At 44.9% G+C, this 18,602-nt stretch overlaps 1 protein-coding gene across 3 annotated transcripts in view; it reads left to right on the top strand.

Annotated features, from left to right (window-relative positions):
* mpp7a (MAGUK p55 scaffold protein 7a) overlaps nt 1-18,602 on the top strand; it is a 164,127-nt gene that overhangs the window by 135,029 nt on the left and 10,496 nt on the right. For all 3 annotated transcript variants that reach the window (XM_080489714.1, XM_080489715.1, XM_080489713.1), the window contains 4 exons: nt 1,142-1,312; nt 10,490-10,570; nt 13,112-13,205; nt 16,850-16,958. In XM_080489714.1, coding sequence (XP_080345840.1) covers nt 1,142-1,312; nt 10,490-10,570; nt 13,112-13,205; nt 16,850-16,958 — 455 coding nt within the window. The remainder of the gene's footprint in view (nt 1-1,141; nt 1,313-10,489; nt 10,571-13,111; nt 13,206-16,849; nt 16,959-18,602) is intronic.

The following is an 18,602-nucleotide window of genomic DNA, read 5'->3' as shown; positions in this document are numbered from 1 at the left end:
AATTTAAATTTGAGTCAAAGAAAATATTCCATCGAATATCAAATTCTATCGAACTAATAGAAAGTAAGAAAAAAGGTAAAAAAAAATATATAAATCACATAGCTAATAATATTAATAGTTATTATTTTTATTATTCATTGTGGAAATTGGTACAATTATTACAAAACTTTTTTCAACTTTATTTTTCTGCCTTTTCAAGTGTTTCCAATGTTTAAATAATCAAAAAAGTTGTTTTTAATTGGAAATATTAAAGTATCACTTTCATTTTCCGGCCCCAAATAATCCCATTTCCACACAAAAAATTCCTCAAACTAATCCAGAAATTAAAAAGGGAAGAAAAAAAAAAGCCTACTTCTGAGAGCAGAAATCAAATATTAGACGTCCCCGGGTCCTGAAGTATTGGCTCGTTTTAACACCGAACCGACATCTGACATTGATACGAAACCGAAGCCCTCAAATTAGAAGTAAAAATTCTGCTTTTGATACTGTCACACTTCATCAGATCAGGACGGGCGTGTGCTCAAAGTCGGAGGACGCGGTGTGCCGTAAACAAATCTGAGACGACAGCTGGCGAAAAGCGACGGGCTCGCAACGGGACGACCAGAGAGCACAAACACAAAACACACAATACCTCATCAGTGTCAGAAAAAAACGGCAACATGATTGACGTGCAAATCGAAGAGGCCGACGGCGCCGCAAAGCAGCCGCATTTTACCAACTCGAAGCAAATTCTCCGATCTGTCGCAGTAAATTACGGGAAAAGAAGGTCTGGTTTGTTTGGCTGCGCAAAAACCGCCAACGACTGCGACGGACAAGATCGATTGAAATAGAATTCATGAGAAAAACGTCCAGTAACGTCTTGAAGGACAGAAGCCTTCGCGAGAAGTGAAAGCCCATTAAATCTCTGCAGATCTTCCAGGAGATATGAAGGAATGAATGAGATTTTCAAACCTGCCACGGTGAAGTGTAGGGAGTGTGAGTTCCAGGACGTCTGACTTCTTGGACGTGCGCTCAGGTGTTTGCCAAAAGCACTGACATCATCGGAAACGAGCGGCTTGCGGCCTGGCGGCGGTTTCCTTTGTCGGGAACCTGTAGAATTCATGTGTTTGTTTTTTTTTCTTCTTCTTTCGTCGACTTCCAGCTGGCTTCAGGAGGAGCTTCCGTCTGAGCCGGAGGGACAAGAAGACCAACAAGTCCATGTACGAGTGCAAGAAGAGCGAAATGTACGACATGGCCGACGTGCCCACGTACGAGGAGGTCACGCCCTACCGCCGGCCCAACGGAGCCAAGCACCGGCTGGTCGTCCTCGTAGGTGAGCGGAAGGGGATTTTCGAAGCTCTGCGCTTTATTCTGAAGGGTTCACGTCCTCGTAGGGTGACACAGGGTGGTCAGATCCTTAATTACAGTACGTCACAGTGCAACTGGTGAAAAACGGACAAATGTGGACAGAGAAAGACTTCAGATAGCGTTTATGTCGGACCGGACATTTTAACTCGGAGTGCTGCTTTGATGTTCTCTTAGATATCAGTGTGCGATGATCACCAGGCTGAAGTACGGCACAAAAACTAGAGGTGGGATTTTAATGTGTTAACTTCAACTAATTAATACTGGGAAATTAACACGTTAAAATAAGGCCTTGTTAACGTTATAGTTTGAGTAAAAACACAAAGTTTTTGCGTTTTCGTTTTACGTTTGTTTTGAAAACGATGTCCGTTAACCTGGAAATGCTAAAAAAACAAAAAACAATGTAGTTTTCATGTCTTGCCACTAGTGGGTGCCGTTGGTTGTTTGTGTAATGAAACCCCCGCAGACATGCAGCAGAGAACAGTCAGCCCCGAATATTAACAATGAGAGAACACAGACGTTCGTATTGTCAGACGACGGAGTTGGATTGTTGTTACGGTGACTGTCGACTAGAAAAGCTGGGATTTACAAATAAGAACGAGTGGCTGTTGAGCGAGTTCCTCAAACTCACGGTGGGGTCACGGTTAGTTCACTTTCCCCAGGTCAAGAAAATCCCAGTTTTAGAAAAATTGCAAAAATCACTCCGGGCTTTTGGATTTCGATCCACTTCTAGTTTGTTTTCTGAACCTTTTGAAGCAACGATCTGCGCTTCTGCTTTGTCCTTGGTCAACGGTTAAAGGTTGTGCGTTCGCCATGACATTATTTTGAAAGATTAAGAAGAGCACCACATAACCCTCTATGGACAGTTTTCAAAAAGTTTTCAGTGGCGCCAAGGCACCGATGTTGACACCCAATAATGTTGTCAGTTGCACTAGAAAGTTCCTGAACAGCAGTCGTACAGATATGAGAAGGTTGTATTTTATTAGTCGCGTTAATAGATTAGAGTAAATCGTCGATAAAGGAGCCCAGTTTGAGGAGAGGCGGACGTGTCCTGGTGACTGGGGAGGGTTCAGGTCCTGGAAGGTGTGTAGAGCCAGCAGGTTTATGAGGAGGTGTTTGTGAGTGCTGATGTCCCTGCTTACCTCAAACTTTATTAAACCTGGCAACGCGGCCGCAGCACGCTTTATTAAAAATGTTCACCTCACGGCACACTGACGCGTCGCAGGAATGAGATCAGCTTTGTTGTGTTGGAACAAAACTGCCTTTTTTTTTATTAATTTTTTTTGCTGTTGAAAAGAAAAAAAACAATTACCAAAATGTCTCAAAATCTTTTTTTTTTTTTTTTTTTTTGATGGACAATATCCCACTTTCCTTCTGATTGATGTTTCCCCGAATTCAGGATTATTCGTAATAATGGGGGCCGTGAGATCAACCTATTGCAGATATGAGTCACGTGCAGTGGGAGTTTTAGTCCTGCGTTAACGGGAAGTTTGAATTAAATTATTGTCAGTCTTCATATAAGCCTGCACCTGTCGGACCTGTTTTAATGGTGTTATCCAATATTTTACATTGTGAATTAATCTTTGTCTATATTTGGCACTTTCACTCAAACCGTGTTTTTTCATTTAGGTTTTATTTTGTTGTTGTTTCAAAAAACACTCTATTGGTTTTCCTATCACATTATAATACATAATTTGTTTAGCTGTTTTTTTTCTTCTTTTTTCTGTTTTTCTTCTTTTTTCTCATTTTTTTTTTCTAGACATCTCACTTATACATTTCCATCTCATCTGTCTGTCTTTGTTTTGTTTTGTTTTTTGCATTTAAGGCCCCACAACCTACAGATGTTTTTAAACAAAAGCTAAAACCTTACATTTTAAAAAAAGAAAAAAAAAAGCCTTCTCTTAATCATCTTCTATGTGTTCCCAATACTAAGATTTTTTTTTTTTTTTTTTTTTTACTTTTTTACTTTTTCCTGTAGCACTTTGAGATGATATAAATTTAAAGTATGTTATCAAATATAATTATTATTATTATTATTATTTCCTATTTGTGTCTAATGTAGTGTATAATACATTATTAAAAGTCCTGACTCGAGGCACTGCGACGTTGAATTGAATCTGAGGAGGCCGGTGGTCCTCCAGAGGCGTTTCCACACTCTGATGTCACTGCTCACCTCACGTCTTTGTTTTCCTCTGTTAAACGTGGCCGCGTTTCCGCGCCGGGTTTTATTGAAAAGTCCTCACCTCCCCTGGCGGCGACACGTCGCAGAAATGACTCCAGGGTTACCGTCGCTCCAGAACTCCCCGGTGGCCCCGGCAGCCTCCCGTCAAACAAAAAGAAGCCTGCGTCCCGTCTCCGGGTGGAGCGAAGAGAACAGGCCTTGTGTTAATCAGTGCCTTTGTTTACCTCGTTCTCCGTGTCCTTTCAGTGTTCTCCGTCCACGCTTGCCTGGAGGAGCGGGTGTTAGGGAGTCCTGCAAAGAGATCCTGCAATGAGTTTAGCTGCGTCTCGCTCTTGTGTTTGTGGTTGGAAGACGAGCGTTGCCAGCAAATGGCGGCGCGATCCGCCAGGGCCAGGTGCAACACCAAAGACTTTCAGTCTTCACCCACTGCACCATCAAGGCTTTTTTTATTCCACATTTTTCGGTTTGTTGCTTGTAGCAAAAAAAAAAAAAAAAAAAAAAATGACAAGAATGTCCCGGTCGCAGACGGAACAAAACATTCTCGCCGTGATTGTTTCTGATGTTTCCATCCATCGAGGTAAGAGGCTCGCTGAAAGATGGAGAGAACGCCAACATCTGTTTCACTCTTCATCTTTTCATCTCGACCGGTTCCAATAGCGACTTTTTTTTTTTTTTTTGACACATTTGTGAAGTTTACCTAGAAATGAACACCACTGGCAACAAACTCAGCCATCTCACTGGGTCTCTCTCTCTCTCTCTCTCTCTCGCTCTCTCGCTTGCTCGCTCGCTCGTCCTCGGTTCAGTTAACCACTCAAAAGCATGGTCTTCATCAGGAGTGTTGCTCATTAGCGCAGCGCGTTCTCCTGCCTCGCGCGGCGGACGCCGAACCTCTCCCACCTGTCATCCTAATGTAAATATTTTCAATTAACTTCCATAATTTAGAGGACAACCTATGGACAATTTCACGCATAACGAAGCAGAGGGCCTAGGAAAGTTCTGCTTTATGTCCCCCCTCCCTCTTCCTCTCCCTGGAATTGCTTGATTTTTCTTATTCGGAGACGTTTTCTGTCCAACAAATTTCGCAGTCTTACCGCTTCATTTTTTTTTTTTTTTTTTTTTTTTCCTGTTTCGAAGTGAAACCCTTGTGAATATGAGGACATGTGCCACTAATAATATCTGCTCTTAATATTATTTTAAAAAGGTACAGTGTGTAACAATTATAACTGAAGTATTCTAGCAGTCGTCCAAAAACAATTTGAACTCCTTTTCTTCCCCCGTAAATGATAAAGTCACTGTATCTATCAGCTCTTGTACAAACTTTCTACGAAAAATATATTCATTCATTCATTCATAATTCACAACTTTTCAGCTCGGACACCCAGCAGTTGTGTGTAGTTTGACACCAGCTTCATCATCAGACAGGCGTCTTTTGTTGAAAATAGCTTTGAAGTTCAAAATCACTTCTAACAGGAGATGTTTAAACCCCCCCCCCCCGACCCTCTGTTGTCCAGCGATTGTAATTTGACACCAGCTTCATCATCACACAGGCTACTTTTGTTAAGATGCTTCTTTGCTGAAATTAGTCTGGGGGGCGGGGGGATAAGTTGCTTGAAGCTTATGGAAAAAAGTAGCCATAATTTCAAAATGTCTTTTTAATTATTTTAATCCCCTCCTCTTCACCAGGTGACCCCTATTGTCCAGCCAGTGTAATTTGACACCAGCATCATCACTGCCCAAGCTGATTTGGTAAAATGGCCATTTGCTAAAAGTAGCCTGAAGCTTAAAATCTCAACTAGAAGAGCACATTTAACCCCCCCGCCTTTAAGCCCCCATTGTCCAGTGGGTGTAATTTGACACCAGCTTCATCATCCCACATGGTGTTTTTGTTTAAATGCCAATTTCCTTAAAAGCAGCTTGAAATCTCTCCTAATAGGAGACATTTCAACCTACCCTCTCACCCCGCCATTGTCCTCGCAGTGTAATTTGACACCGGCTTCAGAATCCCCCTGGCCGCGCTGTTTGAGCAGATCGTTCTGTGTTTAACGTCTGTGTGTTGGATCAGAACGTAAAGCCCAGTTGGTTTGTCTTTTGGCTTTCCAGCTCAAATCGTTCGACATGATCAAATCCTTAAATGGTTGTTTTTCTTTCGGACAAAGCTGAAAGTAATCTCCGTCTGAGCAGATGTAACGATTACAGGGGGGGGGAGGGTGGAGTCTGCCTGGTTGTGGACCTGGCGCAGGACGTCTGATTCCTGCCCGACGACATTCTCCTCTCTCCCCATCTTCTCCCCACATTATTTTAATATCAATCTCTCGGGGTCAGTTCCCGCTAACGAGTGACCCACTGCCCCGCCTTCGGCAGCAGGACGGATGAAAAGAGTCTGAGATCCCGTTCAAAGACGCATCAAGATGCTTATCTGGGCTCTCGGTACGTTTCAAAGGAGACGGCCAATGAAAATATATTTTTAAAATCCTGCATGCATAGTTTGAGCAAACCGCCGATGGTTTTGATAGAAATGTGATTATTTAACCTGACAGAACGCTGTGTTGATTTCCACATTTCCATGTAACCCGACCCGCTTCAACTTGCTCGAAAGATTTGATGGATTGAACGTTGTTAGTTTGGGGTTTAACCCCGAACACATGTCAGATGCGCCGATGTCTTGGTGAATGTTTGTGTGGTGGGCAGATATTTCTATATATATATATGTATAAGTGGGAGTCTGTAATAAGACTGTTGAAAATCTGCATTGTAAATGATGTGCGGTTGCCAAATTGTCTTTCCGTTAGCGCTGGTTCTGCGCCTGCTCTGGATGTGAGGTGGGGCTGGGAGGTTTGAGCAGCCCGGTTTGTTATTAAAACTCTCTATCAGAGGACTTCCTGTAACGAGGTCCGACATGTTTCGGGACGATGTGAGAGCGCTGGCGGAGCGAGGGAACGCATAAACAGGCCTGCTCAGGAAGAAAGTCTGAGTTATGTCTTTGTTTACTGAGGCTGTTGTGTTAAGGCATTGTTAAAACAAACAATGGACAAAGAGGTGGCGTGTTTTCAGGTCGGACGGCGATGGAGCAGGGCCACGGGGCGCCGCTCCCGCTCTGCAAACGGGCCCGTCGGGGCCGCCGTTTGGCAGGCGGCGGCGGCACAGCTGGAATACGCTTCAGATCACGCGTCGTTGGCATCACGAGCGGGCGAGTGAAGCCGCGGCGCGCAAGGTGCAAATGATTTAACGAGCGCGTAACTCGTGTCGGAGGGCGAACACGCGTGAGATCCGTCCCACCCGATTCCCTGGCCGGATTCCTGCCGGGAGGCGAGCAGCGCCGCTGTGGTGTAGCTCATAAAAGCCCTGGTTGTTGCCACGCTCTGCCACCTCCAGCACCTACAACAACATCGGGGTCCGGCGGCCTCGTTCAAACGACGCCCGCATTCCAACCGCGCTCCCGATAACAGACTCAGGAATGAGCTCTGTTTCCCGGCCTCAATAAATCAGAACAACCCGCGATTCTGAGAAACTCTGTTAAGATTGATTGCTGTCTGTTTTTTTTGGGGGGGGGGAGGGTTTGGGACCATCAAATACTTCATGCCACGGCTCCAGAGGAGGTCAGGCTGTTTTCCTTCCTTCTGAGTTCACTGTAAAAAAAAAAAAAGTAAAAAAATGCTCAAAGGAAACCGTTTTTATCACTTAATGCTTCCGGACTATTGTGTGAGTGGCAAAGCAAGGGGCGGTGACTCTGCCTGCCGACGTCGGGCCCTCACACTCCAGAGCACCTATGTCTGAGGATCCATGAGCAGAAGGAGAGGAGACAAGTGCACTCTTTCTCCTGAGAGCTTGTCTTATCCTACATTCTTCTCTCTCTCCGTCAAGCCGGTGCACATCGCTGAGTGAACTCATTGTCCGTTTGTTTTAGAGCAGCGGCCTGCTAAACACATTTGCCTGGAGGAAAACGACTTTTCCAACGGGTGTGGGGGGGGGGGGGGGGGGGGGGGGGGGTTGGATTCGATTATAGTGCCTGCCTGAAACGTCAGGCATGCGAAGAATCCGCGAGCCCAGAAAGATCAGGCGATGTCTCCCGACTGTCCACACACTGGAACACCGAGCCGTGCACTTTGACGCTCCGAAAGCCAAGCTGGAGTCGAGTCGGTTGACGATGCTGATGCCAGTCGACACAGATTTGGGTGACGTAGCACCCCGGCAACGGCGACAAAAACACTGGGGGGAAAAATAGCTTTCGGAGGCGGAGAGAAGAGAAAAAAACCTGAAATAAAGTCTCAATTTCTAAAGAACAGTCTTAATATTAGACGTCATCGACTACACTGCTTACACAGTAACATATTTAAATAGCATGTTTAAAAAAATACTTTTTTATTTACAGCTTGAACAACAAATAAAAACTGCTTTGGCACAAAAAAAAAAAAATCAAAAATGTGAAATAAAACTAAAATGACAGCATAATTTGAATCGAAGTATGTACAAACCAACCTTAAAGGAGTCATTATTCAGCGTTTCAACACTTTCACGTTGTCTTATTGGTCCAAAAACGTTTATTGCCCCAAATCTATTATTTTCCTTGATTTTCCTCCATTAAATATTGATATATATAGAAAATATATTGATATATAGCAACGAATATAGGAACTAAAATGTCTAAACTTGTATCCTTAAGTCATTTTGGTTCTTTATTACTCCTCAGAGAGCGAGGATCAATAAACCAGTGTCGAGTGCAGAAGTGTTTCCTTTTATTGAAAGTATATTGGAAAGACTTTCTTCTGGCAGAGTAACTTTGAGCCGTTAGAAGCTTTACAGTTGATCACTGAAACCTTGAAAAAAAAAAAAAAAAAACATCTCAATTTGCTGAGTTGGATTGACCTTGACCTCCCTCCTTACAGTGAATCCTGCCGGGACGCTCTGCTCTGGGAGCCACGCATGAATAAATAGTCAACACTCGCGTCTCTGCCGCCTCCTCAACTCCCACTCATGATCACTTTCCCCTCCAGGGAAGTGATGGAAAGTCCAGCTGACTTGTGACAGTCGACCGGAGGAAGAAAAAAAAAAAAAAAAAGGTTTAGTCTTCCTCCAAACTACCTGAGCGAGCTCAAAAGTTTTTTGCCGATCTACATTTTTAATTGAATAGCAGCTTAAATCCACGTATTGGTGAGCAGATTAAATCATCGTGCAATCAGAGACGCTGAAAGCTCTTTGGTCTGCTGGCCCGCTGCTCGAGGAGTTAGTGTAACCGAAGAGTCGAAAGTAAAGCTTTTATTAATCCCAGAGGGGACATTCAGGTTACAGCTGCACAGAGACCGGAGGGAAGAAAACAGATAAAGAACTACATGAATAGAGTCAAACTCAAAGAATCGCTGGGATGACAGCATAAGAAACTGCGTGCAATATGTGGCTTTAGTAACTTATATCACGAGAGCAAATATTTGTGTGAAAGCAAATTCCCCGACGCAAACCCAGCGGGGGGGGGGGGGGGGGGGGTCTGATCTGTATATCATCAACAAGTACGCATGGGTACTTTCGCGGCCATATTTATAATGTGCATTGTGAAAGCACATGCCATGCCGTGTATCGTGTGTTCATTTATTCAGGCTCACTCGCACCTCGTTTGGTTTTTCTTGTGCAAATCAATCATCCAACCCGCTTCATTTCTGTTCATCTTCTCCTGATAACACTTCAAGCTTCAGTCGGCTGTATTATTCTGATTGGCAGCCTCTATTAAGACATTTTTTATTCATTCTTTTTCCCCCAAACAACCTTGGAACCTGCTGTCGTGCAACAGCCAAGGCCTGTAATTTGACACCAGCCTCAAGCCCTGTTTCAGAAGAGCTTTGCATTCAGACAAGTCATGACACTCTGGAGGAAACATTGTTCTTATTGTCCATCGACTGAGCATGTGCAGAACAAGTGTTTCCTCCGGCCGTGGTGCGCAGCAGCGCCCCTGCGGTGCTTCCTCTTGTGGCTCCTTGCGCCGCTTTTCATGTGAAAAAAGTTCTCATGCCTCAAAGTTGTTCTTAATCTGTGATAAACTCATGCAGAACTGCTTATAGACCAAATTGAATGTTTGTTGTTGTTTTTTTAGCTTTTCCAATAGATGATTTGATGAAAAACACATTATCATACAATATCATGCAACAAACCTTACAAAACTCTGAATAGGAAAGGAAAATCTGAAGATTTCAATGTGAAATGATTTATTTCTTTTTGTCCTGGAAAGTGTCAAAATGGGTCAATTTGTTTTTATTTATTTGAGAAGCCTTGTAAAGGTCAACTATCATTGCAGAGCTTCACTATCTTTAGCTGTGCTTGTTATTTGACACCAGCTTCATTGCGTAGCGAGCTGTTGATTGTAGACTGTTTCTTTGTGGGAGCTTAATTCATATTAAATATACAAACTCTAACTGAGAAGATTTAGTTAGTGTTGAGTTTTCCTGTTCGATCGCCGAACAAAGTCTTATTGGGTTTCAGAGAAAATGATGTCATCTGCTACACTGGTTTTTATTTGAGTTTTTATTTGTCTTTTTCTTTAAAGGCCCCCACAGTTTATGCAAGACTAAATGACTGGGATGCTCTTTAAACACGCTCATGATGTATTTAATTGGATCCCCGATAAAAACGTTATGAAGACATTTGGTATTTTGTTGGACGTTCGCTTTTCCCTGATGCTTTTCGTGCGTAGTAAAAGCCTCCTACTAAGAAAACGAATGCTGGCAGAGCGCGACAGTCGGACAGCGTCCACAGGACCAGAATCCAAGGAGCGGCTAAATGGCACGCGGCCATCGTTTGATTTATTAAACCTGAGCTTTTAATGACGCTTCAGAGTCGTCTCATGTCAAGTCGCACTGCACCAGACAGACACACTTTCTCCTCTCAAGAAATGAGATGTTTTTAATAGCCGCGTGCCTGCAGGTTGGATTGGTTCCGTGTGTTTATCGTGGGGGTGCGTCCCCGTTTGTTTCTGTGCAGGACCCTCGGGCGTTGGCTTGAATGAGCTGAAGAGGAAGCTGCTGATCTCCGACCCGCAGCACTTCAGCGTGACCATCCCACGTAAGTCCACTTACCAGTCTCCTTTATGATTCTGTGTCTGTCTCTTTAAGAGGCAAGCTGCAAAAATGACCATTGTAGGCTTATTTTCCACCGATATTCAGCACGTAACAAGTCTTGCGCCGTTGGGCGCACGTACACAAAGTTCTATCAAAACATGCAGGAAATTCCAGAATAGTTTGCTATGACTTTTACTTCATGATTCCGCAAACCGTTTCGGGAAAGAAATCACTAAAAAATGCACAAAATTTCTCATTCAAAGCGAATTGGATTGTGGTACAGATTGGAGCACTGACTCAAGGAGCACATATAACTAAGTTACTTTTATTAATGATTCGGCAAACCTTTAACTAGAAATTTGCACACCAAAAAAATCCCCATTTAAAGCGAATGGTGTTTTGGTGAAAATGGGAGCACAGCCACAAAAAACACACATCAAAATGTGGAAAATTCAGGAATAGTGTACTTTTTAACCTTTACTGGTATTTTATTCTCGGCAGCGAGCAGTGGGCACACACAAAGTTTCATCTGAAATGTTCTAGGTACTTAATATTGTTGGTCCCATCTACTTTAAAAACCTTTTAGAACTGGGATGTCAAACACATTTCATTTCAAGGGCCACATGTCGCCCATTTTCTTGAGTGGACTGGTAAAGTAGTGCCAGTCTACCCTTCAGGTTTTTTCTTTGTTGTGGTGCAGAGTATTTGTGATGAAAACGTCTATATTTTCCCAAAACTAAACCATTACTGCCCAAAATTACTACAATCCCAAAGTGAAGCCAATTGTGATTATATTTCCTCTTGCAAAATGCAGTGAAAGTTTTCTATATTTCCTTGAAAACATGTAAACGGGACCTTAGTTCCACTTTCACCGTTTCTCGTTAACATTCTGCCTCCTATATGCGTAGATTTTCCACCTTCCAGTGACCCACTGGCGGCTTGCTGCATGAACCTGCACGCCATTCCAACAAGTCTTTGTCTTTTACGCTCTGAAATATGTCGACGGTGCAACTAACCACCGGGTCGGGTTTTGGCGAAGCGCAGCAGCTTCAGTTTGTGGCTATTATCTCTGATATTAGTTGGCTTTGTTTGAAGTCGTGTGGTAGGATTGATGCGTCCCGGTTGACGTCAGACCCTTTTGAAATCGGCGTATTAAAATCCCATCAGACTTTTTTTTTTTTTCTCATGTTAATCGCTGTCAAACGTGACCGGTGACGCTGCAGTTTACCGGAGTCCAGACAGTCCGGAGGACGAATGGCACAGGACCTGTTGTCGTTGGAAGGAGAGACACTCTGAGAGTGTCTCTTTTTTCTCTTCATATTTTTTTTAAAACCGGAGAAGCGAGACCACCAGCTCTTCTCTCAGTTCCTCTGCTCGTCGCTGTCAGACGTACAGAAACAAAACGAGCCGTTAGAGTTCGGGGGGGTTAAACATTTTGAGTCCGGTCCAAGCTGACGGATATTTTCCACGATTGGTGAATGAACAAATTCACATTCTTCTCTCGCGTTGTAATTATTTCTCTTTGCCAAAGTAATGCACGGTGAACGGTGTGTGTGTGTGTGTGTGTGTGTGTGTGTGTGTGTGTGTGTGTGTGTGTGTGTGTGTGTGTGTGTGTGTGTGTGTGTGTGTGTGTGTGTGTGTGTGTGTGTGTGTGTGTGTGTGTGTGTGTGTGTGTGTGTGTGTGTGTGTGTGTGTGTGTGTGTGTGTGTGTGTGTGTGTGTGTGTGCTTGGCAGCGTGTCCTCCACGTTTCTGAATGGGAGCAGTAAGTTATCTCATGACGAGTCTGTTCTGGTCGTTTCTCTCGCTGCTGTCTGGGGCCGACGACAGAAACCCATTGATCTTCTTCAATCGTCTCCTCTGGATTTACGACGGCCTCTCCGTCTTAAACAAGTCGCACGTTGTGTAAATCGCACTCGACTGGGTTTCCAACGAAGAAGAACGTTCGGCGCCCGCCATGGCGCGGCCTCGAGGCGCAGGCCTTAGGCAGCAGGTGATAAATGCTTTATTAGTTTGTTTTGGAGTTGGACGCGTGACCTTTAAGGAGTGCGAGGCGACCCCGTGACCTCCTCGCAACCCCACCACCACCACCAGCCCCGGCAGTTTTACAGCACAGCCTTACGGTTTATGGCCGAGTAAACGCGGAGACGTGATGTTAATGACAGCGCCCAAAACAACTCACTTAGCGTACAGCCGCTAACGGCGGTGGCTAACGCTTCGGCTTCTGTTGCTACGGGCGCGAGCAGCCACATTACAAGAGACACAGTTTAAGAAGACTCGCTAAACCCAACGCCGGCTCAGCGCGCGAGTTCGGCGCTCGCAGGTTGTGTATTTTATGACGCTATTACACAATATTATATACAAGGGTTGGCATGGCGCATCGCGACGGGTCCTCAGACTTCCAGCGTCGTTAATAAGAGGCTCAGTTCGCAAGATTTCTGCCCCAGCAGTGAGTCAGACAGTCTGGGTTTGAGGTAATCACTCTCTCTCTCTCTCGCTCTCTTTCTCTCTCTCTCTCTCTCTCTCTGTCGCTTCTCTCTCCGTCAGACACGAGTCGAGCCAAGAAGAACCAGGAGACCGACGGCGTGGAGTACCACTTCATCTCCAAGCACCTCTTCGAGACAGACATCCACAACAACAAGTAGGAAAAGGAGGGAGGGAGGGGGGGGGGGGGGGGGGGGGGGGACACGGTCACCGTGGTCGTGGTGTTTGGTTCACACGTACGACACTGTGTACAGCGGAGAAGCACAAACACTCGACACAAAACCTGGAAAACTGTGTGTTATGACTGTGTGAGGCCAAACTGGAAGGTTTTGTGTTTAGAAGCGTCCAAGAGGTCATGGAATGTTTGCGTTGTCACGTCAGAGCTCTGTGGTCGCTTTTCCATATTTTGTCTTTGCTGGTGTAGGTTCAAAACAAAGAGCTCCGAAAGTTAAACGGATCTTTTTCAGAAGTCTTCAGAACGATCTGATAAAGAAGAAGATCCATTTAGTGATGAAAGTCAGCAGCTACACAACCTTACACCAGGTTACCTCCTTTATAAATGTACAGAAACGACGTTGTTTTAGCGTTTTCGTTTCAGAAATGTTTTGTGTGATTTAAATTTTTTTCACCTTGAACTCAGGATAAGAGTTCATTACAAAAGTCTTTTCTACAAGGAGCCACGTGGTTGTCGACCTCTGGCCAAGGAAGTACCTTGACCTACCAGAGCCTCTGGCTCCTCCAGCCACCGCCTGGTTATGTGGGTGTAAAGGAAGTAAATCTTTGTTCTGAAAATCTGAATTGAACCAGTCCGGCGCTCGCTGCCACGGTACACAAGCAGCTTCCCCGCTGTCGTCTGTAACCGAGTGTGAGCTGGTGTTGACAGGGCCGGGCCCTGCGCTGGTAACGGATCCTCAGACTGTGGCCCCGAGGGTCCTCCCGTCTCCTGCTTCCTCCCTCCCCCTCGGGCTCGCTCTGCCTCTCCCTCTCCCCGGGTCCCGCCGCACCACGTCGGCCCCACTCTACATTTTGAGGCCAACAAATTGAAATGGCAAGTTGTAATAGTCATAAGAATGATCGATGCCTCTGTGCCGGTCGTCACACGAGCTCGCAGCGAGGAGAGATGCTGTGTAGGTTGCACATGCAAAACTTTTACACACACGGAGGGAAGCCTGCGGTGGCGAGTTTCGGAGCGTGCGCGGAGGAGGGGTGGGGGGGTGGGGGGGGGGGGGGGGGGGGTGGGGGGGGGGTATATTTAGCTCGTGTTGCGGTCGTAGTTCGAGGCATGCAATGTTTTTCAGGCAGTCGGAGGGGTGAGTGGCAGAGCTGTGATGTGGCGTGGGTGCGTGGGACACTCCACGCTGAAATTACAAGGCAGTGTCCTTTGGGCGAGGAGCGGCGAGATGGACTTGTTTGCGTTCTGCCTCGTCACTCGCAGCAGAAACAATAATAATAAGAGAATAGGAGGCTCGGGCCACAACAACGTGTGTTTATAGCCGCGACGACTTTCCCAAGACAAAGCCCGGCTCTGTGTGGAAAATGGCAACGATCCACACTCACGACAGGCTAAAAAATCCTCTGTTTTTGAAAACACAGCCCTCAGATGAATCCCTCATTACTGTATATGAGGCTTTTCAAGCCTCCGTGCTCCATTTTCCCTGGGAAAAAAAAAAAAAAAAGCTGAGTAAAACTTTCTAACATGAGCAATTACCATAAAACTTTCTTTTTACATGGCATCTGTCACAGGGAGGCGGTCGCTCTGTCCGACGCTCGTCATGAGCAGACTGTGAGCATACCACAGCGGCCTATTAGCCTCAAATTCTTTCCACGTTGTTGCGCGCTCCTTCATATTTTTCTTTTTTTTTTTTTCTTTCCTTGTTTCCAGCTAAAAATACTCCTGTTGGCTGATCAGTTTGAAAGAGAGGCGATAATCTGGTGGAAAAGTGTTTTGTTTACTGTGTCGTTGTAGCTTAGAAGAGACAGGAGGAAAGTGATGGTTTTGGCTTTTCGGGGCACCTCAGTGGTCTCGCTGGAACCAACAGGTGTTACTGATTGAACGGGGCAGCGAAGGGGATTATATAAAAAACACACACGGGCCAAAGCGTCTGGTTTTTAGGTTGAGCAGAAGAACGCTATCTTCAGATCTGTCAGTGGCAGTAGAGAGTAACCTCCCCCCTCACCCCCCACCCCCACCCCCCCCCCCCCCCCCACCTCTGTGGATTTGTCGGGTTTTTATATGTCATTATTTCTGTGATGAATCTCAAGAGTGATGCTGACACAGTCCGTCAGATTAGGACGAGACTTTTATGTTCCCCTCGGGGGATGTTAGTGTTTCTTTAAAATTCGACATCCCTCCTTAGGAAAAAGTTTTTTTCTTTTTTTCTTTTTTTTTTTTTTTTTACAAAATCTTGTCAACCTGCTATCACGACTCAATATCCATCCCACCATCTGTTCATCGTCTTTTGGGTTCATACAGTTTTACCTTTGGAGCCAGATATTTACCGACCCATAGAGTTACACACCTACCAAGCTTTCTACTTCCAGTAAATACCAAGCTGCCATAGTTACCTACCTCCCCTACCTATTTACCAGTAGTACCTACGTACCAGAGATGCACTGATACAGCTTTTTCAGTTTCGTATCAGCCGATACCCGACCCCGAGCCGTGCTTGGCCTAAAAAGCTATATACCTTTATGTGTAGAAAAGAAAAGCGGTTCTACCACCACCACACTTCGCGGCATTCATTTTGCAGGCAGTACAAACTGCCGTCGGGCTAGTTGGAGTGTTCAGTGTGTAAAACTTCCACACGGCAGATTCTGTCCTTCGCTCCTTGACGTAGCTCGTGTAGCAATAGATTGAAAGACAAATTATTGTCTCGGGTATAGGTTGCGTTTTCCGAACCATCAATTTTTATGACAGCGGGCTGATACGCAATCCAGCTACTACCTACCAAACTACCCGCCCACAATCTATGGCCCACAAAACTACATACTTGGTAAGATACCATAGTTACATAGTTACTATGTTCCACCGAGCTACTATAGTCGCCTATGTACCAAGTATCCACCTACAATATTTACCCAAACTCAGAGCGACATACCGACCATACTAATTAACTACTGAACTGCAAGGTAAGTGTCACGTAACTTAATCTATAGTCCCTACCTACCACACTTTCTACTTCCAGGAAATACCAAGCTGTTATAGTGAACGACCTACCAAGTTAACTAGCAATAGTACCTTCCTGCCAACCTTCCTGGCTACGATACCCACCGACCCATAGACGTGGAAACAAGCTCTTTACCAACAAGCTTACAATATCTGTCAACCCATATGACTACATACCTACCAAGCTACTTTGTTTACCTACCTACCTAGCGACCTACAACCACCACCTACCTGCCAAGCTACCTGCTCCCAACCCATAGAGCTACCAAGCTACCTTAGTTCGCTGTCTGCCAAACTTCTTACCTACTTAACTACTGGGTTACGTACCAACCATTCAACCAACTGATAGTTCCGACCTACCAAGCTTTTTCACTTTCAGGAAATACTAAGCTGACTTAGTTACTTATAAATAGTACCTACCATACAGCCGTACAGTTGCTCCTCAATGTTGTTGCTGATTGAGTCTCCTTCCTGGTTAAAGGGAGTTTTTCTTCGTCAATATGGCCAACACTTGCTCATGTGCAATAATTGTTGTGCAATAATAAGTGTCTTGAGATGACTGTCATTTTTTGGCGCGATGCAGATTGAATTTGATCATCTTATTTGTTCTGATCTTTTCTCACGTTGTCTTTTAGGTTCATCGAGTATGGCGAGTACAAGGGGAATTACTACGGGACGAGCCTGGACTCTGTTCGCTCCGTCCTCTCCAAGAACAAAGTGTGCTTATTGGACGTCCAGCCTCACGTGAGTGACGCTCCCTTCATCCTTTCTTTCCTCCTGTCTTTCTTTCTCACCTTGTATTTTTAGCCCTGCGGTACCTCCACCCTCCGATCTATCTCCAAGCAGATCTCCTCCTCTGTCAGCTTTTCTTGAGGCCTAGGAAGCTTCCTGAGTTACCAGAGCAGGTTTGAATGAGCAATTATGGCTAATTTCCCCTATTTGGAGATTTCCTCTTTGGCTTATGTGTCTTGGGTGGTGGCGGTCAGACCCCTGCTCTAAGGGCCAGCGCAGCCGAGCAGGACTACCATTAAATCCAGGGCCGGGACTTTATCGTCCAATTTCTCGCGTTTGTTTTTGCTTAGTGGATAATGACACCCATGCACAAATACAGCATTACACCGATAAGCCTGGCAGGTCACTAAACCACCCTGAGCTAATCTGTGGAAGCCTGTGTGGTTCTACGTGCCTTGAAGGCTGCATTTATGTTTTTGGCATCCCGCTGCTTTGGGAGCTGGCGAGCATTTTTTCACAGTTGTGTCATGACACCTTCCTCCTCCGAGGCTTGTCGACGGGATCAGTGGCAGTTCAGAAGCAGGTTATTGCTCCCACGCTGACTCACACTGAGCGTCTGATAAAAGTCGGGGTTCCTCCTCCGCCCGTCCTTTGGGGTTTTTATCTGTCTTCCTATCAGCCATCGCTGTGCACCCACCGACCATTAGCACAGCAGGGAGTCCCGATCGCAGTTCCAGATCCAGTGGAGACCCGACGCCACTGCTAACCAGACCTGACCTCTGCGCTACCCTCAAGAAGTGTCTTTTCACACAATTGTCCCCAGAAAGATGTCTCCTCCACCAACTTCAAGAAGCAGAATAGAGGGAGGGTGGTTGTTTGTTTCTCCCACCCGATCATTAAAGCAGTGCTCTCTCATCCCGGTGTCTTCTGGAACTCCAGCAGCCTGTCATCAACAATTATAACCACTTAGTCAAGAGTCCTCCCTCCCTCTCTGAATATTTTTGTGCATCCACACTGGAAACAGATGTATTTTTTAGGGACTCCCTCTGTATATGCGCCGGTCAGTTTCTGATGAACTGACTGGGCTTGGTTGGATTGTCAGAGTTTGTATTTTAAACCTACAAAAAAGTTCATCATTTTCACATTTTTGCATGTTAAACATGTACAATTAAAAAATCAATTCAAACTAAGTGAGTAAACTGACTTTAATATAAATAAACATTCAATACCGTTTGTTTTGCCAACAACTGCAACAAACAAGTTCCTTTACACAGAACCCGTTAAAGTCCTGAAACTCACAATAATATGAATTACAATTGGACATAATCAGCAAATTATCTTGTTCTAGCAGGATTTCAATTAGAAGTTAATACTTCTCCCCCCCAAAAAATACAACTTTATAAATGAATAAGCAATTCTTTTGCTTTCACCAGATAACTTGATGAGTTTGTATTGATGAAAAATCGTGAACACTTCTGAAGAACTCGTCCTGAATACTAGTAATGAGGTTTAATCACATGAGAGAGAGAAAAGAAGAGTTTAAGCATACAGTTTTATTCTATAGTTTTCTTTTTGAATAAGATATTCTCGCTGGAATTCGTCCTGTGGACATCTGGAATGATAGAGACTGGAACCATCAAATATATAAAAAAAAAA

Source organism: Lipophrys pholis (genome assembly GCF_963383615.2).
Source record: "Lipophrys pholis genome assembly, chromosome: 20".
NCBI lineage: Eukaryota > Metazoa > Chordata > Actinopteri > Blenniiformes > Blenniidae > Lipophrys > Lipophrys pholis.
The sequence above is the reverse complement of the archived record's forward strand: the minus strand, read 5'-3'. Positions and strand labels throughout refer to the sequence as shown.